The sequence below is a fragment of the Maylandia zebra genome, linkage group LG3 (genome assembly GCF_041146795.1).
Source record: "Maylandia zebra isolate NMK-2024a linkage group LG3, Mzebra_GT3a, whole genome shotgun sequence".
In the NCBI taxonomy this organism is placed as follows: Eukaryota; Metazoa; Chordata; class Actinopteri; order Cichliformes; family Cichlidae; genus Maylandia; species Maylandia zebra.
Genome location: NC_135169.1, coordinates 44,195,172 through 44,220,542, shown reverse-complemented (window position 1 = coordinate 44,220,542; position 25,371 = coordinate 44,195,172). Strand labels below are relative to the sequence as shown.

Sequence of the window (25,371 nt, the reverse complement as noted above, 5' to 3'; positions counted from 1 at the left end):
AATATTTGATTATCTAAATACTTTGGACATATAAACAAATATCTAAAAATGGATTAATGATTCCATCATTTATGCTTGACCTGAAGGACTTGTGATCAAAACATAGGAAGCAAAAAACCCTGTCATCATCTTTGTTATAAGTAAATAGGGGATTATGATACAGTTTCTACATATATCATCTCTGATTTTTTTTCGTTTTTACTTTAGGGTTTGACAAAGGAAGCACAAGAAAAATTCTTTACATAGCACATTTATTTAGAATGCATAGAAACGTATAATGTCTAAATAAAAGAATCACTGGCCAAGATCAGTAAAACAAAATAACTCCCCAGTTTACTACAACTTTGTGCCAAATTAATATAAAGAAGTCACATATGTATAACTTGAATGTAATGTATGTTTTTATGATTTAGAAACAACAAAAAATGGTTTTCATAAAAACTAAATATGCGCAAACTAGAACAGACATAGAGACAGAAATGTAAGCAGTTCAATTTGTTGTTTCTTCTACAGTTTTATGAAGCTCCCCATCACACCCAGTTTCTTTCCTGTTCTCTATTCTTGTAGCAAAGTCATCTTCTTGTCCATGTAAGTTCGGAAGTTCTTCATAAAGTGCAAACCAACCTTAATTACTTCCTTCACTGGTGGATAATGAGCTAACATATTCAGTTCTGACTGATGAATGTATTTCTCGAAAAATTCATCCAATACTGTTGCTGCCATTTTGAACTCGTCCCCTCCCTGAATGAGAAAAATAAACATTTTAGCACAAATGATATAACATTTCATTCCATTTGTTGTCCATTTGCAGTGTATCAGATGCCTGAAGGTATGCTGATGTTACTGTAGGCTTCGAGTTATTAGTTTTATGAATTAAAGACTTTCTCAGTTAACATGTGAGTAACTTTGAGACTGACAGACCCACCTTCAGCGTTTCCTCTTGTTTTACAGCGCTGCTTAGGGTTTCCTGGAATAGTTCCTGAATATTATCCAGAAAAAAACAGAGCATGGTGAGTGTGACGGCTGCTGAAGAACACAATGAAAACGACAGCAAAAGAAGAGCATTCTTACAGGAAGAGATTATTTATGTCAAACTAATGAACAAAGGTTATTAAATATTAATTTACCAGTTGATCCTTGTGGGTCAGTGAACTTGAAAGATCAAATAGTTTTGTGATTGTTTCCTTTCTATATTTGTCTTCTGCCTAACAGAAAAAAATAAGAACATTTAAATTTACCATATTATTCTACATTGTATGTAATGCAATCAATCACTGTAGATGGTGTAAAGTAAAATGGATTTGTTAAGGTATTTTTTAAACTCTTCATTTCTGCCTACACACAGCAGATTTTAAAACTTAGAGACTGACTGACCCACCTTCCATCTCTCTGCTTCTTTTATTGCTTTCTTCACCTGCTCAAGCATCATCTGTGTGACCCATTGCAAATAAAGAAAAAAATTCAGCAGCTAATGAGCTTGTGATGACTTAGACCAGGGGTCGGCAACCTGCGGCTCTTTTGTCCTTATACTGCGGCTCCGGGTGGTTTGGGAAAATAAATTAGAAGTATTTAGCTGAAGTGTATGTTAATTGTATTTAGTTCTTTTTTTTTAACTTGTAGTTCTAAATTGGAAGATTATTGTGATATTAAAATATAAAAATAAAATTAGATTTTATTATTTTTCATCGCTCAAAATAAGCGTCACACTCGCGGAAGCCGGTGTACCCGCCGAAACGTCGTGCATTTATCGAGACTTTCAACCCCAGGAAGGCTAATTATGGATCTTCGGATCCACATTATGTCAGCAACTATTCTTCACCGTGAACTATGTTAAAAACAAACACCGCCCACACCTCACAGATGACAGCTTACAGTCCTCCGTAAAGATGAAAGTGACCTCGTACAGCCCTGATTTGCAGACGCTGTGTGCGGAGGTTGAGGAGCAGAAATTCCATTGTAAACATATCACGACAAACCTGCTGCTTTTCAGCATCTCTTTATTGACCACTTTTCACACACGATTGCTGTACGCATACAGCCAGCTGTAGCTTTTCAGCTCACAGCCCGACAACACAAGAGCAAAGAGAGCACAGACTTTTAAGGTGGCAAGCCGTGATTGCGGGTGCCGCTCAGGTGCGTCCGCCTCCCCTGCAGCGGCGCTGCAGACCACGCCCCGCCACACACATTAACCAGGTAAAATACATATTTAGGCATAATTTTGCAAATATCTATTTTCCATTTTTTAGCAGCATAGTGTTTTTTTTTTCCAATTATTTTTTAAAAGTCAGGTCAAGGCTCCAAAAGCCCAAAGGCGATATAAGGGTGGCGGCTCACAACAGTTTTTGTTTGCTACATGGATCATTTTAGTCCAGCTGGGTGTCTTTCCTTTTGTTATATTTCTTTAAGAGTTCAAAATGTGTTAATTACGTAAATAAAATGTCATTTTCTCTGTAGCGCTTCATGGATTTCATAAGCAACACGCCTTAGTTGTTCACACAAAGCATAAAGGTAAAAAACAATATATACAGTGTTATCTTCATTTTAGATGTCAAAAAGTATTTGCGGCTCCCACTGTTTTCTTTTGCGTGGAAATGGATCTTTGGGTGTTAAAGGTTGCTGACCCCTGACTTAGACTGTATATATACAAATAAGTGTGTAATTGTTGAATCATAAATGGGAATTCAGCAAAAATTAATTCATCACCTGGTCTTGGGTATAGAGGGAACTTGCGACTGAAACAAGACACAGCAGAGAGAAGATGAGTAATAAGCCTTTGTTGGCTAAAGCTGGTCCCCTGGTATTGGAAAAGGCTGCTGCTGCCATCGCTCTTAGAACTGGAACAAACTCCCTGCTTAAAAAAGTTGAGATGTCATAGACATTTGGAGTTAATAAGTAACTGAATATATATATATATATATATATATATATATATATATATATATATATATATATATATAGAGAGAGAGAGAGAGAGAGAGAGAGAGAGAGAGAGAGTCAACATGCTTTTCCACGTTGATTTAAACTTATTCTGTAAATATTAATCAAAATAAATCATATTTTTGTGCATGATGACTCCTCTTACCTGCTGTGCGAACGTAAGAAGAGCTGCTGTACCATACAGGTGGAGAATGAAACTATAATGAGATAACATGCCACAGATGCTTTATATACAGTGCCTCTTGACTCATTTGCATCTTATGAATGTGAGCAGCCCTTTCACTTTTGTTTTCATGAAAGTAGTGTTTGTCTAGTCCTGTTTATAGGAATAGAAGCCCATCAGTTATTGTTATGAAATAACATATTGTAAAGACACGTTTTTCTACTTGATACTCTACCAGTGAGCTTTTAGGTTGACATCGCGACATGGGCGGTTGCCCAGGGCGGCATCGTGGTGGGGGCGGCATCATGGCATCGTCAAAAAAAAGTTGCTGCCACCCATGCTGCCCTGACATCATAAGAACAACCCCAGGTTTCTCTTCAGCACTGTAGCCAGGCTGACAAAAAGTCAGAGCTCTTTTGAGCCAACCATCCCTTTAACGTTAACTAGTAATGACTTCATGAACTTCCTCACAAATAAAATTTTTATCATTAGAGAAAAAATTACCAATAATCATCCCGCAGATGTAATATTATCTACAGCTACTCTTAGTACCATTGATGTTAAGTTAGACTCTTTTTCTCCAATTGATCTTTCCGAGTTAACTTCAATAATTACTTCCTCCAAACCATCAACGTGTCTTTTAGACCCCATTCCTACAAAACTGCTCAAAGAAATCCTGCCATTAATTAATTCTTCGATCTTAAATATGATCAACCTATCTCTAATAATTGGCTATGTACCACAAGCCTTCAAGCTAGCTGTAGTTAAACCTTTACTCAAAAAGCATCTCTAGACCCAGCAGTCTTAGCTAAATATAGGCCAATCTCCAACCTTCCTTTCATATCAAAACTCCTTGAAAGAGTAGTTGTCAAACAGCTAACAGACCATCTGCAGAGGAATGGCTTATTTGAAGAGTTTCAGTCAGGTTTCAGAGCTCATCACAGCACAGAAACAGCTTTAGTGAAGGTTACAAATGATCTTCTTATGGCCTCTGACAGTGGACTCATCTCTGTGCTTGTCCTGCTAGACCTTAGCGCAGCATTCGATACTGTTGACCATAATATCCTATTAGAGCGATTAGAACATGCTGTAGGTATTACAGGTACTGGACTGCAGTGGTTTGTATCATATCTATCTAATAGACTCCAATTTGTGCATGTAAATGGAGAGTCCTCTTCACACACTGAGGTTAATTATGGAGCTCCACAGGGTTCAGTGCTAGGACCAATTCTGTTTACGTTATACATGCTTCCCTTAGGCAGTATCATCACAAGACAGCATACATTTTCACTGCTATCCAGATGACACCCAGCTCTATCGATCTATGAAGCCAGATAACACACACCAATTAGTTAAACTGCAGGAATGTCTTAAAGACATAAAGACCTGGACGGCCGCTAACTTTCTGCTTCTTAATTCAGATAAAACTGAGGTTATTGTACTCGGCCCTGAAAATCTTAGAAATATGGTATCTAACCAGATTCTTACTCTGGATGGCATTACCTTGGCCTCCAGTAACGCTGTGAGGAACCTTGGAGTCATTTTTGACCAGGACATGTCCTTCAACGCACATATTAAACAAATATGTAAGACTGTGTTCTTCCATTTGCGCAACATCTCTAAAATTAGAAATATCCTGTCTCAGAGTGACGCTGAAAAACTAGTTCATGCATTTATTACTTCCAGGCTGGACGACTGTAATTCATTATTATCAGGATGTCCAAAAAACTCACTGAAAAGCCTTCAGCTAATCCAAAATGCTGCAGCAAGAGTGCTGACAGGGACTAGAAAGAGAGAGCATATTTCTCCTGTTTTGGCTTCCCTTCATTGGCTTTCTGTTAAATCCAGAATTGAATTCAAAATCCTGCTCCTCACATACAAGGTCTTAAATAATCAGGCCCCATCTTATCTTAATGACCTTGTAGTACCATATCACCCTATTAGAGCACTTCGCTCTCGCTCTGCAGGCCTACTTGTTGTTCCTAGAGTATTTAAAAGTAGAATGGGAGGGAGAGCCTTCAGTTTTCAGGCCCCTCTTCTGTGGAACCAGCTTCCAGTTTGGATTCAGGAGACAGACACTATCTCTACTTTCAAGATTAGGCTTAAAACTTTCCTTTTTGCTAAAGCATATAGTTAGGGCTGGACCAGGTGACCCTGGATCCTCCCTTAGTTATGCTGCAATACACGTAGGCTGCTGGGGATTCCCATGATGCATTGAGTTTTTCTTTTCCAGTCACCTTTCTCACTCACTATGTGTTAATAGACCTCTCTGCATTGAATCATATCTGTTATTAACCTCTGTCTCTCTTCCACAGCATGTCTTTATCCTGTCTTCCTTCTCTCATCCCAAGTGGTCACAGCAGATGGTCCCGCCCCTCCCTGAGCCTGGTTCTGCCAGAAGTTTCTTCCTGTTAAAAGGGAGTTTTTCCTTCCCACTGTCGCCAAAGTGCTTGCTCATAGAGGGTCATATGATTGTTGAGTTTTTCTCTGTATCTATGAAGCGCCTTGAGCTGACTTTTGTTGTAATTTGGCGCTATATAAATAAAATTGAATTGAATTGAATCATGCCAGCGCATTTGGGGGATTGCATGGTCATTGATCGGTTTTCTATTGCCCATGTGCGGGGAGTAAAGGCGCCCTCTGTTTGCGAAGTGCGCCTGCTGCTTGCCACACAGGGAGGAGAGGGGCAGGGGTTTTCTGGCTCGCTGGAGCAGCATCTCCAGCTCGCAAAATAAAACAATGATGAACAAATATCAGTCATATTTGTCTAATATAGATGTCTATACTAATAATTTGTTCTGTTCCCTGGTCAAATGATATCTGGTCCAAACAGGTTAATATTGTGGTTTGATGTACATTGAAGACCTTTATCAAATTATATCACCACTTGAAGCAAACATCTTTGTATGCAGGAATTTATTGGTTCATGGATGGTACATTACCAATACAGACACTTGTATAACTAATACACATAAGAAGACATCACTAGAATCCAATACAAAGACAAAAATGCAAAATCTGTTTGTAAAACATGGGAATGATATTTGTCTTTTACTGTCAACATGTCATGCCAGTATTGCAGACGGCACCTCTGTGTTTAAAAAACAACGTAAGTTGACAAAACATGATGTTGCAGAGTTTCAGCAAAGAAAACAAATCACAATTCAGTAATGGTAAAAGCAAAACAAATACATGTCCCATCCAACAACAAAAAACAATGATGCTAAAGTCTAAAGCATAGCTAAATGCTCTGCTTAAAATGTATTTATTTTAAAGAAGTTAGACAGAAACGTTTAAAGTTCATTCCGTTGAGTTTTAGGTTGTCCTTCATTTCTTTCAAATTCTTTTTCCTTTCTTTCTAACAGCATCTTGGATTTCTCAATGAAGTGAATCAAGTTATTTGTGAAATCCATCAGTGGTGGAAAATCCTCTGAAAATGATGATGTCTTTATTAGTTCCTGGATAGACTGAAGAAACTGTAGTTTTTCATCAGCTTCTCCTAAGCCGGCCTTGATTTTCTGAAATTTGAAAAAACAGGATGCATCAGTTGCCTAAGAACTACATATTAACAACTGTAAGTGAAGGAAAAAGTTATAGTAACTTATAGTGACTTTAATTTTACATTCAAATATTCCTCAGTTGTCTGTGAATTTGCCTCATAAACCAGGGACAGCAGCAATAAGATGATTACAGCTTTGGTGTTTCTGACACCAGTCAGTCCTCTGCTTTTGGAGACGCCTGCTGCTGCCATCACTGGTGAAATAAAAACTTCTGGAGAGAAAATGACAGTAAATAAATGAAATGATGAATGAAGAATTAAATCTATGTTTCCTGTTTTATGTTATTAATATATTGTATAAAACGTATTAACTATAAACCATCTTATGATGCAGTTTTGCTGATCTTACCTGCCTGCTGAAAGGAGAAAGAGCGGCTGCACGGTACAGGTGTAGACTGAAAACACAAGGGATTCAAACACTACAAATACTTTAAGTGAGCTGTGCTTTCTCTTTCATTTCACAGATGTAATATGATCCACTTTATGGAAATTAAGTCCCATCAGACTGTTAAACAATTGAAGAATATTCCATATATTAACAGCAGCCACGACAGAAGCATGTGGCAGAAAAGGGAGGAGTTTAGGCATGTTACTCACTGTAACGTTTGTGTACATGAACAGGAAAATCTAGATGGTTTTCCTGGGATTATTTTACAAACTGCCCTGAGACTGGGTTTGCTTAACACATGGACTGCTTATAAAGACAAAGAAATGTTTTTTTACACATTGTAAAAGACTATACAAATGAACAGAAAGCAAATGTAATCCAGTGTTAGAGCCAGCATCACTTTTGTTAAAAATGAGACCAGTTCATATTCCACTTTTCCAATAATTCCAGTTTTCAGTTATTCATTTAATATTCAAATAATCTTTATCATATGATCAATAGTATATCTTAACACTAAAATAGACACTACATATATTGCAACATTAGCATGAAGTAATATATTTATAACCTGGTAACTATCTATGGAGATACTAGTGTTCATAATGTGATGCAAACACTGAAAACAAAAGTATAAGAAGTAGAAGTTTTTGCATCTATTTGTTTCTGTGTTTCTCACATGTTATCATTTGATAATGATTGCATGTGTTGTAGGTTTGCACACTGCCAATTTCAGCAGTCAGCCACAGCTGTCGTCTTTTCTTGTGAATTTCACAGTTTGTAAAAATAGGTATTTATTACAACTTTAATGTCTTTATTCACAGACAATGATTCTTCAGATATCCTTTAAAATAGTTCATTTTACTAATTGTACTTGACAAAGAAATGTACATCTTTGGTGGTTGATGTTTTCATAAAAATCATAGATTTAGTCTACAATATTCCTGTGCTTTTAGTCTGGTAGCATTAAAGGGAACTTGACCAGATAGTTCATTATCCTCATCACCTCATTGAAGTATAACTAGAAAACATAGACTGGCCCTTTTATTTCAGAATGGCAATGAAGGAAAGGATATATAAAACATAGAGTATATTAACGAGTTAGTCAAAAGCAGCTAAACAGCTGATTGATATTCTCTCCTTTGTGGGTTATAGAATTTAAATTTGGTGAGTCAGTAAACAATGGACACCAATCAGCCACAGATGCCGTACTTCCTTCTGGGAAAAAAGGCAAAACTAAAAGCAAAGGATAACAGTTTTATTAACAATTTTTATTCACATTAAAGTATTTTATATAAATCAATAATAACTATCAACTACTTCACACACAAAATCCCCATCATCATTGGTTTGTACTTGCATTACAATTTTTTTATAATGAAGATAATGATAAAAAAAAAAACTTGACAAGTTATTTTTTCAGGTCAAACACAAGTTTACAGTTAGCTTTATTCAGCAATTTAAAATATCAAGGCCACTCTCAAGGCAAAAACTGAAACTGAAACTGCACGGTACAAAGGAGAAGATTTACAAACAGAATACACACAATATAAGAGACGGATGCAGACTAATGTGTTACAATTCATCTTTATGTTTCTCTAGGTGTGTTAGCCGCTCCATCACAACATTTAGTTTCTCTTCATAGTCCTTGATTTCTCCAGCTGTCGTCTCAAGGTATTTGTCTATGTACTTCTTGGTGGCTTTCAGGAATGTTTTCAGGTCATTCATTAAATCCAACACTGGTGGAAAATCTCCCATTGTTGTATTTAGAGTTTCAGACAAAATGTCCATTAAGTGCATAAAATCATCATAGAATAGTGGAATATAGAATCTGTCTAACTTGAGATTATCCTGGAGGAGAAAATGAAACGAGACAAATGTGTAAAAGCTACTTTTATATTCTTTTGGAGGGGGGGGGGGGGCTTTGGTTGTTTAATAGATTTATAAATATTTATATTAGCAGTTATAGACATTCCACATTACTCATTCATGAGCACAACATGGACAGAGACAGACTCACCTTCCTTGTCACTGCTGCTTGTTGTAACTTCTGAATGTTTTCTTTCAGTTCTTCCTGCAAATCCAGATAGAGAATGTCCACAAGCAGCCATGTGAAACATGTGAAGGCAAACAGTGTAACAAAATAAAACTACAACTGGCAGATCAAAAAATATAGATAGAAATATATCACAATCATTTTACCAGTTGGTCCTTCTTTATCAGTGAACTTGAAAGGTTGACCAGAACCAACAGGGTGAAAATGATGAATAAACCCCTGATGGTTGTGACACCACTCACTCCTTTGCTTCTGGATAAGTTCACAGCTGCCATCACTGTTCTGGGAAAAAAAACAAACAAAGCATAAAGTACATTTATAAATTTCCTTCTTAAATCTTTAAAGTGAAATGTTTTAATTTGAGTGGAAATGTTGTATAAAAATCTACCTGCAATATCCTCTTATAGTACAGTGTTGCTGGGGTTTTTCCACCTGCTACAGGGGAACTGATGAATGATAATACAAAGGGCTCACACCACAAAATGCTTTATATGCTTCTAGTGTCCCCTCCCCCCTTCCCCATGACACAGCTTACCTGTGCGTGACTTGGCTTGTCTGTGGGTGTGTCTGTGTGCCTATGTTCTCTAGAAGTGGTAATATTCACTTTTGTTTTACAGGAAAACGCGAACTTCATTTCCACAAAGTTTAGCGCATGCAATGCCGTTATTTACCTTGAATTCTTAATAAAATGCTTCACATTCCTTAAATCTGTCTTTTGTTATTTTCTTTTATATGCACAGTGGGTTTGTCAAGGTTTTAATTTTAACACTAGCCAAAGTCATGTTTTCCTGTTCAGTGTGAGTTTCTTGTGTTCATGGTTAGTAGTTATACATTGGATTTTCCCCTGTCTTTATTTTGATGGTCATCTTTTGTGTCTTCGGTTGACTTTTGTCTTCCCCTTGTGATTGTCTGCATTTATATCCATTTCCCCTCTTCCTATCTCTGTGTGTGTGTGTGTGTGTGTGTGTGTGTGTGTGTGTGTGTGTGTGTGTGTGTGTGTGTGTGTGTGTGTTTGTGTGTGTGTGTGTGTGTGTGTGTGTAAATAGCCCTGTTTTCCTCGCTTTTGTTTTTGTGAACTTATAGTAGCTCGCTCTAACAAATGTGATTTCATTTTTATTTGTTTAAATCATATCACCAGTGATTTCTGTCCTACCTTAATTTTCAGGAGAACTGTCTTCTTTAGATTCAATACCAAAGGTCAGTGTTCTGTTATATTTAATATAAAATGTGATTACTTTAAAAAGATATAATTCTTAAATATGCTCTAGTTGTGCAGCAATGCCTGCATGTGGGTGCACTGGCAAACTTAATGTCAGTTGGCCTTCGTCACCATGTACGTCCACATTTAGTGCAATTTATATTCTATCATAAGCGGTGCGAGGATGTACAAACCTGCTGACATTGGAGTTGTACAGAACGCACTGTGAGATCTAACTCTGTAGAAGAGAACAAAGATGGTTCATAATCCACAGAAGCTTTTAACGGAGACTGAACTGTAGCCAAAGAGGTTAAAAAGTTGTCAGCAACCAATCCAGGGCAACTGAGTAGGCCAAGTGGAAGGGTTATAGGTTGGGGCTGCAGGGCGGCCTCAAGCTCTTGTCTAAGCCTCTCTGTGTGCCCATTGGTTTGGAAGTTGAATCCACAGCTCAGGCAGACTTTGGTTCCTAAGGAAGAACAGGAAAAAACCTTCCAGGCTTGGGGGACCAATTGAGGCCCCCTGTCAGAAACTATTTCTGTACGGATTCTGTGGAGTCTGAAAACATGGTTTACTAAGATTTTAGCAGTTTCAGAAGCAGTGGGAAGTTTATTGAGAGCAATGAAGCGGGCAGCCTTCGGGGATCTGTCTATAACCAAGAAGATGACAGTCTTACTTGAATGTGGGTAGACGGTTTCAGCAACGTGGCAGCTCGAGATGTGCTACTCTTTCTCCGGGCGCAGATGGAATAGGCCGTGAGATAGTTCCTCACATCTTTCTCCAGATTGTCCCACCAAAAATAGCATCTAAGTAAAGAAATAGTTCTGCTTACCCCCGGGTGGCAGGCAAACTGTGCAGTGTGCCCCCAATGGATGACGGCAGAACAGGTTCCCTAGGTACATGGGAATATTTTTTCCTTTTTAGTTTAAGAAGCACACTTTCTGAACCCTTTATAACTTAGACGTGTGTCGCTCAAGCTAGCAGCGCCCCATGAGAAACAGGACGAATGTTTACATGTTCACGGGAGTTTGCACCCTTGGCAAGTGGACTGAGGTATGTGATGCAATGTGATCTGATGTTATACTTTTACTGAACTGTGAAACACCTTGATGCCGATTAAGCAGCCTTTTTTTTTTGCTTTATTTAAGCAATGACTGTAAATCTCAGAATTACTTAATTTTTTTCTTTAAATTTACCTGATTTAGTTTAAGCGCATTTGTTGATATTGCTTATTGCTAAGGTTCAAGGGGACTGTACAGGTATCAATTTTTTCTTATTTTATAGTTTTCACGGTGCTCAACGATGTCCAGAGAATGAGCCGTGTTTGGTGAGGAAATAAATGGCTGCACCCGTTAGAGACTCTTCTATTGTTCTTGATGCCAAGGGCTGCTACACCTGTCATTCACAGCCACACTCACACCAGATGGCAACGAGTGGAGGAGAGCAAAAGAAACAAGCACTCACACAATGGCAGTTGCCAAGGCCATAAATCCTCACCTTTGTGAATCTTGTTTTCCTGTAAATGTAGTTTCATTTTCCTGAAAAAAACAAAACAAGCAATAAGTAAAGTTTCTCATGAAATGAAAGAATGCAACACACAGGATGTGTAATACCCATTATCCCACTTTTTACACTGACAGTGGCACACACACAAACAGTTGCGCAAAATGGGAGGTGTAACCACAAGCATGTATAAAAGAACTTTGTGATGTGCTGTATTTTCATTCCTTCATTCATCAGCTTCTTTTAACATCACAGGTAAGTAAATCACTGTAACATGGTTTATACAGACTTCACATTTTTTTTAATGTAGAAATTAAAATGTTTCGGATTGATTTGTAATTTGAGTTTTTCAGTTGTGATTCTTTGTGAATCCTTAAAGTTGCACTTTTTTGAATGATAACTCCACTGGATAATGAAGACAGTCAGCTGCAGTTTGTAAACCTTCCATTCAAATTTTAACGCTGTACAACTTTGACTTAGAGACAGAGTTGCTAAGAACAGCAATGGCATCAGTGACTGTTTGCAGCACCACCAAAGGCTTGTTCCTCATCTTCACCCTGCTGTCTCTGGTTTGCCTTTCAAGTGCACTGATAGACAAGGACCAGCTGGTAAATTGTTTTTTCTTAAGCTTCAGTAATTTTGCGAGTCACCACAAACAAAGTTGCTGGTGTAATTTAAATTCTTTTAATAACTGTATATGCTGGATTTTCAGAAACAACTCAAAGAAAACTATCAGAACATAAAACAACAAATGGACAGACTGAAGGTCAGTGCATGTTCAGAGAACCGCTATGAGAAACTTGTGGATATATGTGACCAGTATAACGTTACAACATAGTAAACTGCATTCATGTAATATGAAACTGTTACATTTTATCCCATCAGGCTAAGCGTGTGGAAGGAGTGAACTACGGTTCTGAACTGTTGAGTGAATACTTGAGCCTTATGGACCCGTTGATCGCACTGGTGAAGAAATCTGCAAAAGTTTTACCTGATGGTTTTCCTCAAGTTGATACATTTATGGAGAACATTAAGAATTCCGTCAAGGAAAGTAAGGCTAACATTGACAGGGAGAATGAGGAGTTGGGTGAGAAAATAGAGGAAAGTGAAAAGGAACTGGGACAACTGAAAAGAATTATTGAAGTGCTCGAGGAAAAGCAAGCTGAATTGTAAATTTCATGTCAGTCATTTAATTTTTCTCTAATAATGCATCTTTTATATCTGTGGTTAGTTTCTATTTCATATAGTACAGCTTCTCTTAACTTCAGTTTAACTTTTTTTAGAGCTGTCATTCTTCTTTACTGTCTGATATAAAAAAAAAGAAAAAACATTTCACTATCAGCTACCATTGTGCGCAGACTCATATGTGCTGATGACAACTTTTAAGAATACATTTCCAGTTGGTACTTGTTTTTCTGCCATAACTTAGATATAAAAGTGGAAACAATGTTTATGTAAACTGCAAACTGCCACACAATAAAGACATTTACCTACTACTGTTATTGTTTCTATTCTTCAGCAATAAGATGACAGATTAATAACCTGCTCACATTCTTGTGAAATGCAAGTATGCCCTCACCAGAAGGTTTATGCTGATGTTTATCATATAAATGATATTATTATTATTATTATTATTCTTGTTGTTGTGAATGTTTTCATCATTTATTTATTCATTTATTTTTTATGGTAATTTGCAGCATTCATATTTTTGCATTGAATTGGGCTAACCACATCTGCGTGTCAATAGCACAGACATCTTTATTATGAAAGCCATAATACTGGCGTTATTTGTCCATGATGTACATTCATAAGCATCATGTTCCATCTATATTTATACACAGCAAAATCTCCAGTGTTAAATTAACACTAGAGAGTGTCTATATGGGTCCACTGGAAAATAACTCAAAATGTTAGAAATATTCCAGTGTTAGAAAACCAGCACTGCTTAGTGTTAGCCATTGTTAATCTTCAAAACTGACTGGGTTACTTTTAAACATATAACACTGTCAAAAGTGTTAATTTAACACTCAACAGTGTTGTATTTAACACTCAGAGGTGTGGACCCATATAGACACTCTCTAGTGTTAATTTAACACTGGAGATTTTGCTGTGTACCTTTACTGGTTTCCTGTATTAATGGCTTTTATACATTTCACGTATTTGTGTAGCCAGACTTTACTCTCAGTAGTAGCATCATTAGCGGATCACGCAGAGCTCAGGCTTGCTTTCCTGAGTGTAACCCAGGGTTATTTTATTGGCAATGGTATTTTATTTTTATTTTATTTTAAATGTTACTGTGTGTTGAGTGTTGAGTTTACCAATGTACCGTGAACGCACCGCAGTGCTGATAATGATAAGTCCCTGCTCAGGGTGAGATGATTTTTTACTTCATTGCATCTGTCTGCACGGAGCAAGATGCACAAGCTGTTGTAGAATTTTCAGTACTGTAACATGTTGAGCCACACTATTTACTATAAAGTCATTGGTTAAAGCTAAGAAATAGCTCTAGTTGCATGTTTAGCAGGCCAGTGAAAGATCTGGAGAAAATAAGAGCTTTGTTAGATACAGATAAATAGATTACATTACTTCGTTATTCTTTAAACCAGATGAAGAGATCTTTTATCTAGTTTTGTATTTCTCCATAATGTGTAATTTATATTGACCCTAAAATATTAAAGAAAAAAACTCAGTGGCAGTGTTTTCCCTTTTAACAGGAAGAACCCTCCAGCAGAGTCTTGCTCAGGGACAGGCAGCAATCTCCTGCAAGATGTTAGGGGTGAGGAGAAAAAGAAAAGAGCAGAGGATAAAAGACCCTATGGGAAAGAGCCAGAGTTCAATAATAGCAACTAATGATTCAATGCACAGGTGGGTTTTTTTATGGTGGTAATGTGTTATGAGGTCTTTAATATAAGATGAGACCTGTTTATTCAAGACCTTGTATGTGAGGAGAATGACTCTAAATTTTAGAGATATTAGAGGTTTCTGATGGTCCTCAGGTCCAGTCAGTGATGAGTTTGATTATATGCAGGTTTGACAGCGAAGGTAGAAACCAGAGACCCCACAAGTAGACAGAACTCTTAACCCTGCTCATCTTAAACACAGGAGAAAAGTGAGTTGCAACACAAAAAAATATTGTCACAACAAATCACGCTGACAGCTTTCACCTTTAAAATGGTATGTAAATAGTTTACATAGATTTGAGTTATTTCATTCCAGTACCTGAAGTTTGGGATTATAGAAGAAAAATAAAATTATTGATTCTATTGAAAGTGATGCAGATTTTGTGTGTTGATGATTTAAAAGCAGGCCTGCAAGATTGGAAGTAAAAGCGCTATAAAATACTTTAATTGAGAGCAAATATAAGGTGAGCTTCTCTAGATTACAACGGGCTTCTGAGGAAATTCACCTACCTAGGACGCTGACCATATTAAATGGTAAGTCCTGTTTTTAAAAGGATTGTAGCGATTCAATCCATTTCAAAAGCAACAAGAATTGTTTTTATTTTTGGAATGATGTAATATTGCTGTCAGTGGATATTTAAATTCATGCGCGGTTTTCCACTATCAGCAATGATTGGTACGATTGCATGTGACTGGATAAATGCATGTGATTGGACTGTGGCTGGACTGATGATGTGGACTAAGTGTGACTGACTTGAAATTGAGATGACGGTAACTATTTTAGGATTAATCAATGCTAATGCCTAATAAACCCTAAACAGTGAAAAAAGGGTGGATGTATGTGTTTTTGTTTGCTTGTTTTTGCAGGAGCAGGAGGATGACAGAGACCAGAGGAGGGGGAGACTGGAGGTCCACATGAGTGTGGGCGGGCCTTGCAGACCTAACCCTTTAGATAGCACTTTTCTGTGTTACTGATTTTGTGTGGAGAAAACTGTGTTTTCCTGGCTGCTTGTTGGTTACAGTAACACACTGTATTGTTGGCAAATGTTAAATGCTGCAGGAGGAAAATGTGTATTCAATGTGAAACACATACTGTGTTAAAATCAGTATCACTCCTTTCACAGACAAGGAGGGTTGACCACATGATTTACAGCAACACCTCTGGAATCTGTTGATCCAGGCCCGACCTGCCAGGACAAACCGCTGGCTAATGTTTTTTTTCCCTCTCTAAGGGTTCTGGCATCACACAGGCAGACATGAGTGAAATGAAGACGGTTGTGCAGTGATTACAGAACATCTTAGTGTGGGGCTCATTATCATATCGTTATTCATTTTAAGGTGTTGAGCTCAAAGTGTGAAAACAAGTGAGTGACATTACTTAAGATAAGTTACTGGTTACAGTAGTTTTAATTAAACACATGGGATGATCCATGGTTTGGGCAAATTATGGTAACAGTAGTGTTTTAATGATTTGGGGAAATAACCTGCATATGGCACACTTTTGTCTGTGGTGTTGGATGCCTTATTACGCTTATAACCTACAGTCTTTATCTATCATAAAAATTTGCTTCACGATCTGAAACACGTAAGTGTGTCAAATATGCAAACAGCTAAGAAATCAGGATGGGCTAAATCGTTTCTTACTGCACTTCTGTTAGGCGACTGAATAAAAACACAAAGTCAGCAGTCTGGCTATGAATGTCTTTAATGTTTCCCAGATCAGAATCACAGCATACAGTGTATAATAACTTCTAAAGTAAACAGAAATATCATCACCTCATTTATTTATATAATTTTACTTTACTTTTTTTAATAATCATCTTTTTTTTATTCCATTATTTAACATTTTTCTTCATCTCAAGTCTCGAGTTTCTGAGTTCAACAAAGAAAGTAGAAACAAGACAACAGGTGCAGATTTGCAATGGACACCAAGCTGAGGGTTTCTCTGTGGGTGTCACTGTCTCTGTGCACGTTTGACACTGTGGACGTGACACAGGATCATCCAATCATCATGTTTTGCTTTGCTGACAGTTTCTAAGTGTTGGAATAAAATAAATCCAGCAGTTATACCACAGAAAGGACAAAGTGTGGCTCTAACAGCTGTTGAACACACACAGACTGTGATGTTCTCCACACGTCACCCATCGCTCTGCACTTTTCCAGCATCCAACTGTTTTTCTGCTACATAACATCACTGCAGGAGAAAAACAACGGACAGACAGACAGACAGCACAGTGTGACACGAGCAGGTCAGACCACCTGTGTGATCTCATGAGTCTGTGAGGATATGAGGCATCTTATGGTATCAAAGCCCTGGAGTCTGTCAAACATGGCTACATGTAAACACTGCTACATGTTAGGTGAGCTAACATTTAACTGACTGCACTTTTTTCAGTCTCAGTTTAGGTCATTTATGTCCTTACTGCGAATCACTGAAAGGCAAAGCTGGCTTTTATCGCTCTGATGTTACGCACATCATGCAGCACAGATTCATCTCTGATCACAAGACTCATATTTCAAAATAAAAGCGAGCTAAGGCTTGAAAAGAGGACGACGATTTTATGACAATCGCAGAGAAAAGAGCAACGAAAGGATTTAAAACTTGATGAAAATGTTTTTTCTCACTGAAAACTAGCAAATGCTAATAAACAGCATGACTGGCCCTCTGCTGTGAGGGGGCTTCAGTGGAGATGACTTCTGCTACAGCGACCTTCCTGCTACAGGATGGTCACATGATAACGATCAACGTTATGACAAAAATAAAATAAATGTTGAAAAAACAAAGACAAAACTGATCGGTGGTAAGGATGAACTCATTTGAAACCTCTAGCTAACGGCCATTTTTTTCTTCTCATTACAAACTGCACCTGTTGTCTTTTGTCATCACAAAATAAGCATATCATTCATTCACTCCAAAAAACAAACAAACAAAACATAAAATAAGATAAGATAAGATAGAACTTTATTAATCCCTCGGGTGGGTTCCTCTGGGAAATTCGGTTTCCAAAAAAGCACAGCACCGACAGAAGTTACAGTTACAGAATGTTATATATATATATATATATATATATATATATATATATATATATATATATATATATATGTACACACACACACACACACACACACACACACACACACACACACACACACACACACACACACACATAAATACAGAGACAAATATAAATAAAATATACGAAGGGGATAAATAGAATAAATAGGAATAAAAATAAAAATACAAGTGAATTGCACATTTCAAGTATTGAGGTCTATTGCACTGTTGACTATTTACAAAAGTATTGCACAAAGGTATTGTACAGTGAGGTGAAGAGGCACTACAGCTTAGTTGTTCCCCCCTCCTTTGTCCTCCTTTGTCCTCCTGTTTCCCCTCCCTCTCCCCTCCAGAGAGGAGTTAAACAGTTTGATGGCGTGTGGGACAAAGGAGTTTTTAAGTCTGTTGGTTCTTGTCTTTGAGAGAAGCAACCTGTCACTGAACAGACTCTTCTGGTTGTTAATGGCCGTGTGCAGAGGATGCCCAGCATTGTCCATAACGTCCAGCAGTTTCTTTAATGTCCTTTTCTCTGTCACTGTCACCAGAGTGTCCAGCTTCATGCCGACCACAGAGCTAGCCTTCCTGATCAGTTTCTCCAGCCTGGATGAGTCCTTCTTTGCTGTGCTGCTCCCCCAGCACACCACAGCATAGAAAAGTACTCCAGCAACCACTGACTGGTAAAACATCCTCAGGAGCTTCCTGCAGATGTTAAAAGACCTCAGCCTCCTGAGGAAGTACAGTCGGCTTTGGGCTTTTTTATACAGGTGCTCTGTGTTGCATGACCAGTCCAGTTTATTGTCCACCCACAGCCCGAGGTACTTGTACTTATTGACCACCTCCACCTCCTCCCCCTCTATCTGAACCGGCAGTGGACCTTCTCTGGACCTCCCGAAGTCCACAACCAGTTCCTTAGTCTTTGAGGTGTTGAGTTGCAGGTGGTTTGTGTGACTCCATGCGACAAAGTTCCTCACCAGACTTCTGTACTCCTCTTCCTGATCATCCCAGATACACCCCATGATGGCTGTGTCATCTGCAAACTTCTGAATATGGCATAATTCAGAGTTGTAGAGAAGTCAGAGGTGTACAGGGTGAAGAGAAGAGGGGACAGCACAGTTCCCTGTGGTGCTCCTGTGCTGCTGACCACAGTGTCAGACGTGATGTCCTTCAGCCTGGCGTACTGTGGTCTGTCGGTGAGGTAGTCGGAGATCCAAGCCACCAGGCAGGGGTCCACCTCCATCCTGTTCAGTTTTTCCTGAAGCATACAGGGCCGGATGTATAAATAAACAAGAAACTTAATATTTACAAATATTTTGTCTGGTTTTTTTTTTTCTTACACTTAAAAATGTACAGTTCTGATCTTCCAGATGTTTCGTCTCCATCCGTCTCCCAGATTGGTATTTTCTTCTCTGTCCAGTGACCTCAGAGTGAGCGCTGAATGTGCCACAATGGCGCCCTCTAGTGTTAGCTTATAAAACAGACAAGGCGAAAGAACAGAGCCGAATGAAAGGACTCGTTTGTGTTCTCTCCTCTGCTGTAGCTGTGTGGTCCTGAGGTTAACTACACAACCCCTCGCCGCCTCCTTATACACAGGAGTGAGTACAAAAGGGTTCGTACGGACGCATCAGCCGGCCGTCCTTCTGCTCGACACTGTTAGCTGAAAGATGATCGGATCATCCTCTGTCCTGTATTTAAGGCTGAGAGTCTTTGTCCAGTCTCTTTTCCACAGCTACTGTCCACAGCACTGATCCACCTGCAGCACAGCCCCAGTCAGTTGTTTTATGATTTACATTGTGCACGTTTCCCTTCCAGTGAGCTTACAAAACCTCTGACAGGAGAAGTCAGGCATGTGTTTCCCCCACCTCCCCTTTTAGGCAGTAATAAAATAGAAAACAAACAATCAAACAGGCTAAAGCTAGAGCACAAGCAAAGACAGCACCGGTGACTAAGTTCTCCCATACTGGACGTACGCTACCACGTGGGCTCAAACAGCAGCACATCAGCTCAGTTTACATACTGTTGACATCTTCATCAGAGGATCAGCAGGGAGCGCTGCTGAGCTGCAGTCGTCTCCACCAGAGTGACGGAGCAGGAATCACAAACAGCACAAACCCACCGTGTTGTTTCTACCCTGTTCAGGAGATCTGAGCCCCCATCCCTTTTTGTCATGTTGCAGCTCTGCACTGCAGGCCCTGAACGCCTCCCGGTTACCCTCAGTGTGCTTAGAGTTTAATTTACAACCGACGAGCTCACAGATCATCTGCAGGCAGGTGAACGAACCCTTAATGTGAGGATAATAGCAGAGCTGACCTGAGGTCAGAAATAGTCAGGAACGGTGTCGACACAGTGAAGTCAGGTGTTTGGGAATTTGTCTGATTATCAGTTTGGGGGGGGGGGGGGTCGGTGTTAAATAACAAAGGTGGTGTAGGATGGAGAGAGGAGGAGGGAGGGAGCAGTGATGATATGGAGGAAGGTGATTGGTTAAGCAGCAGGAAGGAGCTCATGCTGGAGTCTGAGTTTTTACTGTTGGCCTTTTTCTGCTTTTTGTTTATTGTTGTCTGACGCGGGCCCGCCTACGCTTGAGTGATGCAGATGTGATATCACACTCACACAGCGACTGCCGCTCCTACACACACACACACACACACACACACACACACACACACACACACACACACACACACACACACACACACACACGTGCCATACACAAGGGGGTCAGACAGGAGCAGCATCAGTCTCTGCTCTGTTTTGTTAATAACGTAGAAAAATAATTTTGTACAATCAAGCTACATCGACGGACGCTTTACCTCACGTACCCTAAAATGAAAAAGTAGTGACAGTAAGATGAAGGCTGCACATGACACCATGACTGAGTTCACAGCTGTTGCTTTGATTCTAACGTTTAAGACTTTTGGCATCGACTCCGTTTTAATAAATGAGTGCTGGGAGGCGTCGTTTGACTTCAGGAGCTCCTGCGATGCTCTTACTCTGCGGGAGAAAACCAAAAACCAAAAGTAGCAAACATGGAGCGATATGACTCGTTTAGTCTTGGGAAACGTGCATCGACAGGTACAGTGTCCTTTTCCCCGCGTCTTTAAAAATAATTCATGCATAGATCCCCCACTGAGAAAACCCTTTTATATACTTTCTCCTTTGTACACATTTTATATAGAACTATATATAATATCATTTCTCTATATCTATATTTTCAGAAAAATTATTTCCACACAATAAAAAACAACAATTAAACAAATGCTTCAAACAAAACAACAAAAGAAGAGAAGATGAAAGAAAGAAAAACACGACTGAGGCCAGTTTGGCACTTTGTCACGAGAACATGACAGAACTCTGTTAGTTGACGGTAAATAGCGATACTTTATTTTTCTTTCGTTTTTCTTCTCGATTTTTTTTTTACTTGTAGTTCTAAATTGGAAGACTATTGTGATTTTGCATTATACAAATAAAATTATATTTTGTTATTTTTTCATCGCTCAAAATAAGCATCACACTCGTGGAAGCCGGTGTACCCGGCGAAACGCCGTGCATTTATCGAGCCTTTCAACCCCAGATAGGCCAATTATGGCTCTTTGGGTCTTAAAGGTTGCTGACCCCTGCTTTAGATGAACAGAGTTTTTTAATTAAATACATACTCTTTAATAAATGTTCTCTTTTATAAAAAGTAGGATAATTAAAAAAACTTTTATTATACCTCTATTAGAAAAAAAACTGTCTTGTTTTCTGTTGTCTGTTATGTAATATTAGGGATGTTTGTGACAATTAATTTCTTTATCGGCTGGACTAACCAATAGTCCACAACTAGGAAACACTGAAATTTTAAGTTAAGTTTGAAAACAGTTTAAAAAAAAACACCCCATTCCAAAACGTCTTGTGACAATCTCATTGGCTTAGGGAGTGATGATGTCATAGAACGTCATAAGTCCTTTGATGTTTTTCCTTAAATAGGGGTGAGAAACAGCAAGATTTAGTTCGTTTCAGCAGCATCTGTGTTTGCAGCATACAAAACGTTCACCACAGAAACATTTGGAAAGCTCTTCAAAGTCATCGTATAGAAACTCCAACATGTTTCCAAGAAAAAAACAACCAATTCAAAAAGATTACGCCGCCTCTCCTTCCTGGCGTGGCCAGCCAATTTCCCCAAATGGCATCTCATCCTTCCAAAGGGCATTAGAGGAGAGTAGGAAGGAAAACTACCTTCTCCAGAAAAAAATGCAACAAATTGAAGAAGAAAAACATCAACTGGAGGACAAGTGTAGACGAATGGAAGCCCAAAATAAAGAGCTGGAAGAAAGACAACAGCGCCAGCCGGACATAAACATTATTAATGAGGGCTGGGGAATCAAGTTTGCTCAGGCCCGAGAGCAGATTGTGCACCTCAATAAAGAAAACAGGCAAAAGCGCGCAGAACTAAAAGAAATGACCAACCAGCTCCAAGACAAGAAAACGATGACTGATAAGATACAACGGGATCTCCACCACATGGACCGAAAAAATCTGCTCCTCCAAAGACAGCTCCATGAAGCTGTGGAAGAAAAGAATAAATTCCTCCAACAGAAGGAAGAGCAGGACAAAAAGCAACAAGACATGCAGCACAAACTGAAGAGCATGCAGGAAAAATACCGCATGCTGAAAGAAAGCCTGGATGAAACACTGCGCCAAAATAAAGACCTTCTTCAACAGAAAGAGCAACAGCAGGAAAGACTGAAAGAACGAAAACGCATCGTCCAGGACTTTCAGTCTAAAAATCTAAAACTGCAAGAGTTTTGTAATCAGCTGGAGGACAAAGCAACTAAAGTGGAAGAAGAAAGGGACAAACTGGAGAAACGCTGCTCACAGATGCAGAAAAGGATCGATCAGATAGCGAGAAACAACTCCGAGCTCGTTAAGGGGCGTTTGGTGGAATTCAATAACTTGAAGAGTGAACACACTCAAATGCAGTCACAAAAACAACAAGAAGACAAAATACATGAAGACAAAAATCAAGAAATCAAGAAAAGAAAGAAGCAGTTAAAAGACAAGCACAAAGAGGTCCAACAGAGAAATGCAGACATGCACAAGGACAAGCTGATACAGGAGGCAACATCCAAACAACTCAAAGACAAGCTTGAAGAACAACAAGCAGCATTGGAAGAGGTGGAACAAAGATGTGAGAAACTTGAAGAAAAAAAACGCAGAAACCATCGACGAGCTGAGAAATCTCATCCTGGAGAAAAAAGCGCTCGTGGAAAAGTGCATGAAAAAAAAGAAAAAATGGTTCCACTTGTTCCAGAGGAGAGACGCTACTGCTTCCTCACCTGATGTAGCCTCGTCTTGCTCCACCTCTGTTAACCCCCCCAGCCAGTCCCGGCAGTTGACTGTCCCCTCCTGAGCCTGGTTCTGCCGGAGGTTTCTGCCCGTTTAAAGGCAGTTTTTCCTCCCCACTGTCGCCAAGTGCTTGCTCAGAGGGGATTGTTGGGGTTTTCTCTCCTAACTTCTTTCCTTATTTCTTCATTTTACCTTTTTTCTTCATTTACTTGTTTAACTTCTTTCATTATTACTTCATTTTACCTTTTTTCTTCATTTACTTGTTTAACTTCTTTCATTATTACTTCATTTTACCTTGTTTCTTCATTTACTTGTTTAACTTCTTTCATTATTACTTCATTTTACCTTGTTTCTTCATTTACTTGTTTAACTTCTTTCATTATTACTTCATTTTACCTTGTTTCTTCATTTACTTGTTTAACTCCTTTCATTATTACTTCATTTTACCTTGTTTCTTCATTTACTTGTTTAACTTCTTTCATTATTACTTCATTTTACCTTGTTTCTTCATTTACTTGTTTAACTTCTTTCATTATTACTTCATTTTACCTTTTTTCTTCATTTACTTGTTTAACTTCTTTCATTATTACTTCATTTTACCTTTTTTCTTCATTTACTTGTTTAACTTCTTTCATTATTACTTCATTTTACCTTTTTTCTTCATTTACTTGTTTAACTTCTTTCATTATTACTTCATTTTACCTTGTTTCTTCATTTACTTGTTTAACTTCTTTCATTATTACTTCATTTTACCTTGTTTCTTCTTTTACTTGTTTAACTTCTTTCATTATTACTTCATTTTACCTTGTTTCTTCATTTACTTGTTTAACTTCTTTCATTATTACTTCATTTTACCTTGTTTCTTCATTTACTTGTTTAACTTCTTTCATTATTACTTCATTTTACCTTGTTTCTTCATTTACTTGTTTAACTTCTTTCATTATTACTTCATTTTACCTTGTTTCTTCATTTACTTGTTTAACTTCTTTCATTATTACTTCATTTTACCTTGTTTCTTCTTTTACTTGTTTAACTTCTTTCATTATTACTTCATTTTACCTTGTTTCTTCATTTACTTGTTTAACTTCTTTCATTATTACTTCATTTTACCTTGTTTCTTCATTTACTTGTTTAACTTCTTTCATTATTACTTCATTTTACCTTGTTTCTTCCTTTATTTGCTTGTTATTCTTATCTAAATAATAAACCAATTAAATTTATCCTTTGAGTATTTTTCATCTCATCTTTACAGAATCTTTCCAAAACATTTTCAAACATTCAGATCTGTCTTTTATTTTCTTCTTGAAACCTCATAAATGGTGAACTAAAAACCCGGATTATGGTTTGAAACATAGTTTCAGCTGAAACTGCCATAACATGCTGTGTGTGTGTGTGTGTGTGTGTGTGTGTGTGTGTGTGTGTGTGTGTGTGTGTGTGTGTGTGTGTGTGTGTGTGCGTGTGTGTGTGTGTGTGTGTGTGTGTGTGTGGAGAGAGAGAGAGCTCACAAAACTAGGTGGTGTTCTTCATTGTAATAGGAAAGGTAACCTGGGTCCCCACCGTTTCTCAAAGACTTGTTTCTGTAGTCTGAGTATGTAATTTGTTCCATCAGACAGACATGGATCCATAGATTATATCTGGTTTTAACCATCTGATAGTTATGCATTTTAGGGCTGCAGTGAGTCATATATTTAGCAGGTAACTTTTGGCTTTGCAGTCAATATGTTCTGCAATCCTTCCCAACACTGCTGCTGTAGGACTTAGTGGAATATTTACCTTGGAAAATGTCTTTGAGAGCATCAAATATCTGCCTCCAGAATACACAGAGTTTAGGGCAGAGCCACAATATATGAGTGTGGTTGGCAGAGTGTGTCCCACAGTTCCTCCAGCATGAACTCAGATGTGTTGGACCCATCTTAGCAGTTATTTCTGGTGTTCTGTAGAATCTGGCACATTAATGCCCCCTTTATTTTGGGCACTGCAGGGTTTTGAGTCTAATTCTAGGCCGCTGTTTAGCCTACATGAAGTTAGAAATTCTTCAATACAGCTTGGACTCTCCACCATTTGACCCTTAGAACTGAAGAAGCTTCTCGGATGAGAGGTGAAACGTCTTCAAGTAACTCAAAGAAGTCCAGACGCTTTTCTTTCCAAGCTCCTTAGACTACGATGACCTGGATGACTGAGAACCTTCACAGACTTCTCCACACTTTAAATGCGCTCTAATGATGGGAACGTGTGGTAACATTTAGTCTTAACTGAAATAACACATTGCATCTATAAATGCGATTAAAATGTTTAC

At 38.4% G+C, this 25,371-nt stretch overlaps 3 protein-coding genes and 2 long non-coding RNA genes across 5 annotated transcripts; 2 read left to right on the top strand and 3 right to left on the bottom strand.

Annotated features, from left to right (window-relative positions):
- Positions 1-264: 264 nt before the first annotated feature.
- Positions 265-3,106, bottom strand: LOC143417106 (uncharacterized). The gene is made up of 6 exons (XM_076882735.1): positions 3,083-3,106; positions 2,704-2,848; positions 1,379-1,429; positions 1,128-1,205; positions 926-979; positions 265-741 (listed from the first exon to the last, which is right to left on the bottom strand). Exons 2-6 carry the CDS (start codon positions 2,821-2,823, stop codon positions 556-558), a joined length of 489 nt encoding a protein of 162 aa, XP_076738850.1. The 5' UTR covers positions 2,824-2,848; positions 3,083-3,106; the 3' UTR covers positions 265-555.
- A 2,911-nt stretch (positions 3,107-6,017) lies between these two features.
- LOC143417105 (uncharacterized) lies at positions 6,018-7,109 on the bottom strand. Its single transcript, XR_013097325.1, has 3 exons — positions 7,009-7,109; positions 6,723-6,871; positions 6,018-6,618 (listed from the first exon to the last, which is right to left on the bottom strand). It is a non-coding gene; the product is annotated as an uncharacterized LOC143417105 (long non-coding RNA).
- A 1,214-nt stretch (positions 7,110-8,323) lies between these two features.
- LOC112430583 (uncharacterized) lies at positions 8,324-9,552 on the bottom strand. The gene is made up of 4 exons (XR_003022085.2): positions 9,489-9,552; positions 9,247-9,382; positions 9,065-9,118; positions 8,324-8,895 (listed from the first exon to the last, which is right to left on the bottom strand). It is a non-coding gene; the product is annotated as an uncharacterized LOC112430583 (long non-coding RNA).
- A 2,576-nt stretch (positions 9,553-12,128) lies between these two features.
- On the top strand, positions 12,129-13,294 carry LOC106676946 (uncharacterized). The gene is made up of 3 exons (XM_076882734.1): positions 12,129-12,406; positions 12,511-12,564; positions 12,684-13,294. The coding sequence occupies exons 1-3, from the start codon at positions 12,302-12,304 to the stop codon at positions 12,969-12,971; spliced, it is 447 nt and encodes a 148-aa protein (XP_076738849.1). The 5' UTR covers positions 12,129-12,301; the 3' UTR covers positions 12,972-13,294.
- An 8,188-nt stretch (positions 13,295-21,482) lies between these two features.
- Positions 21,483-23,516, top strand: LOC143417104 (uncharacterized). The gene has a single exon (XM_076882733.1). The coding sequence runs from the start codon at positions 21,834-21,836 to the stop codon at positions 23,067-23,069; it is 1,236 nt and encodes a 411-aa protein (XP_076738848.1). The 5' UTR covers positions 21,483-21,833; the 3' UTR covers positions 23,070-23,516.
- The last annotated feature ends 1,855 nt before the right edge of the window (positions 23,517-25,371 follow it).